Source organism: Triticum dicoccoides, chromosome 1A, assembly GCF_002162155.2.
Source record: "Triticum dicoccoides isolate Atlit2015 ecotype Zavitan chromosome 1A, WEW_v2.0, whole genome shotgun sequence".
NCBI classification, from domain to species: Eukaryota; Viridiplantae; Streptophyta; class Magnoliopsida; order Poales; family Poaceae; genus Triticum; species Triticum dicoccoides.
In genome coordinates, this window is record NC_041380.1 from 70,261,031 (window position 1) to 70,266,219 (window position 5,189).

At 47.0% G+C, this 5,189-nt stretch overlaps 1 protein-coding gene across 1 annotated transcript; it reads left to right on the forward strand.

The window, feature by feature from the left end:
• The first annotated feature begins 1,991 nt into the window (after nt 1–1,991).
• LOC119363828 (protein LNK4-like) lies at nt 1,992–4,900 on the forward strand. The gene is made up of 6 exons (XM_037629195.1): nt 1,992–2,124; nt 3,170–3,519; nt 3,638–3,908; nt 4,008–4,112; nt 4,216–4,361; nt 4,485–4,900. The coding sequence occupies exons 2-6, from the start codon at nt 3,170–3,172 to the stop codon at nt 4,582–4,584; spliced, it is 972 nt and encodes a 323-aa protein (XP_037485092.1). The 5' UTR covers nt 1,992–2,124; the 3' UTR covers nt 4,585–4,900.
• Nucleotides 4,901–5,189: the final 289 nt, after the last annotated feature.

Sequence of the window (5,189 nt, forward strand, 5' to 3'; positions counted from 1 at the left end):
CCAGGCAAAATCAACGCACCGGTATGCACACATCTATACATGCACGATCTGCTAGGGCTTCTCCTTATTTCCTAACGACCTGACCATGCATGTTCCTCCTTCCTGGTCATGCTCGCCATCGTGCCAGACGGGAGGCCGCCATGTGCACCGTTTCAATGGTGTTCCTCCTCGAGGAGCGCGTCACTAGCATGACGCGGGCGGGGAAGTGGTGGACGCGCAGGGTTCACGCCTACGTTTGGGGTGGCCATCGCGCTCTACCTCCTGGCCTCTGAACTCACCAGCATCGGTCGCCGCGGCGGCGTTGTCTCTATCGTCTTCATCGAGATGCTCCTGGTGGTCCTCTATAAAGCCCCGAGCCCTGGACAGGGTTGATCGTCGAGGCGGAAGCGGCTGAGGCCCGGAGCCCCCTCGAATTGCCACGACTCATGGAGGAGCAGAAAACAAGTCGGCAGCGTGCCTGAGCTAGGGCAGTGGCGGCTGCAATCCAGGTAGTTTTTTCCCTCATCTCTTATGCTCATTCTCTCTTTGTGGTCTACAAGGGCGTGCTACGGCTGAGCGTACAGACATGGCCATCGCTCTAGCTACATTCATCCCGGTGCAGGACCGCTCGTCTCGGCATCGCAGAATCGCAGGCGAGGGCGCCGGTGACGGCTGCCAGGTGCTCGTGGGGCTACTGAAGGGCGCGGGAGAGGCACATGGTTGATGCTTGGGACAGCTGCGGAGTGGCGTGCGCGAGTGCAGGGCAGGCAGTAGCCAGGGCGGCGGGAGAGGACCTAGGACACATTGTGTTCATGTAATCATCTTGTTTGTCTCTCCCTTTTGTTCGTCCTGTGTGACTATGTTTTCCTCTTATATCCTGTAGCTCTAACTATGCTTTCCTCTTGCATCCTGTAGCTTTAAGAATGACTTGTGCAGGTAATTTATTTCTGGTCACCAAAACAAGTTTGTTCTTATACTTTGATGTTATGATTTGTCATTATTCACTAACATTGAGAGTACTAATGGGTAGCATGGTATGATCAAGAGAAGGGAATAATTTTCTATAGGTTATTTTGTTAATGATAATGACACGAAATCACCATGAATATTAATATACAGGAGGGAGTACTATTTTATTGGTGTCATTTAATATCTAATTATTTTGTTTCAAATAAAGTACCAAATTTAGTGATTAATTTTTCTTTACCGCGTCATGCACGCATCTCTAATCTTTGTGGTGTTGGCTGATGTACATAGACTGTACATGGAACCTTTATGATCTACACTGTCAACTACACCATGTGACAGATTGCTTCAATATAGCTTTTGTCTGCGACGCAAAGAAAATGGTGTGACATGGAGAAGGAAACGAATTGTCTAAGTAATAGAGTTGTCACTTAAATTTCAGATTCAATTTTAGTCTTTGAAAGTTGTTATCTAAAAAATTCATTCATAAAACTTAGAGCTCATAGAACTTCTATGATACGCCTAAATAAATAATGTATTCGCTATAACCAAACTGATCAAATTATATTATACTCCAAAGTAAAGCACGTCAAACATTGATAGTGCAATAATTTGATTGGTAACATCTCTTTCGTGATAACGCACGGTATTCGACTAGTACAATATAAAGTAACCCAGACGGCATCTTTTTGGATACCACAGCTAGTTTACATCACCCACCAGATGCCTTGGCACGTTCGAGGGCTGAGCGGAAATAGTAGTTAGGCAGGGGTGTTTCCGCCTCCCTGCCAAATTACGTGGGAGGATAGAGCGCACTATATTTGAGCAAAGGATCCTTAGGCGTACGTGGCGCAGCGGCAGCCTTGATTTAGATAAGCACCCTCTCCAGCCACAAGTTTGCGGCTCCACTTTTGCTTGGCCCATCGGCTCACACCTCACCAGCCCGGGCCCACCACAGCACTGACCCGCGGGCCCGACCGCCCGTCTGGCCCGCCTGCCATTGTGTCGCTTTGGTCGTTAAGTAGAGCAATCCCCTCCTCATCTTCTCTTCTCCCCGTCCACCACAATTATACAAGCAGCAGCAGCAGCCGCCTAGACGCTTCCTTCCGCGCATCCACAAGAGCAGCTCCCCTTCCTCATCTGTTCTTCAAGAACAGCACCCAGGACAAGACAGAAAAGGTTTGTGCGCTGCTGATTTACTCTTCTGTTCTTCCTCTGTTGATTTGTTCTCCGCTCAATTGCTCTACTCCGTGCTCTCCCCGTAAGATTTCGTCCGTAAGGCTAATTTCTTTTTAACCTCTGCCGGTAGCTAGCTAGCTTTGTCCCTCATATGGAATATAGTTGCCGGGAACGGGGAAGGAGGCAGCGGTCCTCGAACCGGGTTCGTCCATCCGGATCGAGGGTCGGGGTCGACGTGGGGAACGCCACGAGTCGATAACATTCAGCGAACCAAAGCAACGACAGTGGATCTCGATTCCAACTCGCCATCGCCAACAACAAGCAACGGAAGGATGGATTCGTTGATTCATGGAGATGCTAAGATTTACCCGTCCAAGAGTCCATGGCTTCCACCTTCCCCCGGCCTGAAAGGGGCGCCGGCGGCCCGCTGCCCAGAGTCCCATATTCCGCTTCCGCCGCCGCTGCACCGCACCTGGAAGCCGGGCTCCGTGCAGCCGACTGTGCGAGCCGCCACGGCGGACGGCATCGGTGCGGAGGTCGTGCCCAAGTGCCCAACCGGTGGCCTCTTCTGGTCAATGCTTACCCCGATCTGCCGTGAATTGATATGTTGATGCTTTTCACTTTCCCTTTATAATTTCTATTGTGAAAAAAATTAGCCGTGTAGTATGCGTAACGTAGATAACGGACTTAACTACGAGGCTAGGATTAAGCCGCGGTTGGGGATTGCTAACTCGCGGTTAGAGTATATGGCACGAGTAGCAGCAACCAGCGGGTACTGTAAAAAAGTTCTGCCTTTCGCTTAGCTTTGAAAGAAACAGAAATCATTTTTGATGCTTAGATTTGATTACTTGTCCCTTTTTTTCTTGAATACGCACGAGTGACTTGTCCCTTTTTGCTCGGCTATTTGCAAACTGGTTAGCCCTGAATTGAAAGAGATCCTGAATCGATGAATTATAACTCCAGCAGTCACCTATGAATACAAAATTTGCTTGTCTGACGTACATGTAGTTTGGTTAATGTTCTAATAGTGTCATACATCTTCCAGATGAGTAGCATGTCGTGTTATACCCTGGCAGAAGGTGGAAGCATCTTCCCATCTGGCGACGAACTCGCCGGGAATCAAAAGACAGAGCAAGGAAATTACTGGACACAATGGAATTCAAGGCTATCTGATGATTTGAACACAACAAGCCTATACTCAGACGAGCATGAGAATGGCATCGAGCAATGTTTCGACGACGCCGAGGAACATGAGAGGAGCAGCCAACAGGAGAGGTCTTCAGCATGTCCCAGAGTTGCATCTTCAGATTGCAGCACAGGGCCTTCAGAAGAACATTCTGAGGGGCCAGCGCCGTTGGAACTACAACACTCCAAGGAAACAAACGACATCTTCTTGTATGTACACAACACTAGTGTAGTGCTTTACTAAAGGCTCATATAGAAAGTAATGTGCGAGTGGTCGCCGTAGATCTTATGCATGGTTGTAAGCCCATTTGTCCAAAAACTTTTTCAGGAGTCAATTTTCAGATGATGAAATGAGGATGATGGATGCGCCGTTTCAGGCACTTGATATGTTCCCTGGCTCCATGCACAGGCTGCTGTCCTATGAGAACATGCTGAGTGGAGTATTGACTGATTCTCAAAATCAAGAAACAAATCCGGGTCATAATGAAATGGACACCATGGATACTTGCGGCTTTCCTTTGTTCAGCCATGACTTGCAAAATGATCCTAGCAGCGCTGATGGCAGCTTACAAACACTACTGAGTGCCTCCCAGGACAAGGTATAATCCTGCTCCAGTACAGAAGATTGTTTGTTCAAGCATCTATAGTTACTGAATAAATTACTTATTTGGCTTAAACTAAATTTTGTTAAATTGCAGGCTGAGGTGAGCACCATGAAGAGGAGTAGATCAGTGGCCGATATAGAGAGCTCCTCCAACGGGGAAGTAGCAGTGCTTGAGGAACTTGAAGATGTCATGTTTCAGGTATGTTCACCGGAAGAGGGGCTACCATTTTGGCATGTCCAGTTTGTTCATGTAACCTTTGCATCTTTACATGTCTGTAACTATGAAACATCTGCTTTTGAAGCTGACAAAGAAGACACGTGTATGCCTCCGTGACGCTTTCTACAGGCTGGCTGAAAGCTCGGAAGCGCAGTGCACTGCTGTAAATGGAGGAACACTGACATGCTCAAACGAGCAAAGTTTTCAGCAATCAGAGGGCACCGAATCTAGGTACATAGTCCGGAGCAATTGTAGAATGTTCACCATATGCTATGCCTCTTGATAGTATGGTCCCGTTTTTTATGTAGTGTGGATGTGTTGCTAATCCTAATTGTTTTCACTGGACAATTTCAGCACCTCGACATCAGACCGTGCAGAACGGGAGACGAACGCGATAGACAGAACCGTGGCAATCCTTGCGTTCAAGCCGGCTTGCTCAGCTGCATGGGAATGAATGCTGCGCCGATGATCCAAAGTCATCCATGCTTACCTGGATCATCAAAGGTGAAGGAGGAGGCTTAGCGTTTGGAAGTACTTCCATCCGCAACCTCGCCATTTTGCTTCATGCAGAGATGTAAATGTACTACATAGGTTGCTAGGACATTTTGTTCTGAGCTTGCAAGTAGGGAGAGCCAGCATGGTACAGGCTGATCATGTATAATGACTTGATCTCTTTATCATTTTTTGCCGGCAAAAAAATGATGATATATGTACTATTAGTTATACTAGCAAATTTGCCCGAGCGTTGCAATGGAAGAAAAAAAACATCATATAACCCTAATTTAGTAAGCATGACTCAGTCGTCCCCCTCACAGGTCGACGCCTTCGTTTCAACACGGCTGCCCACTCATATTGTTGGTTACCCCTCCCCCTGTCGCTTCTTTAATTGCAATGACGACATATTAAAAGCTAAAGTAATAATTAGAAACACACCACGATATGTAAAAGTTAAGAAGCTTATGAAAACAAATAAATAATTGATTGATTCCAAATTATAGTTCACTTCAAAAATAGAAAAATCAACTAAGCATGAAGAATCATATTTATCTAACGGAGAAA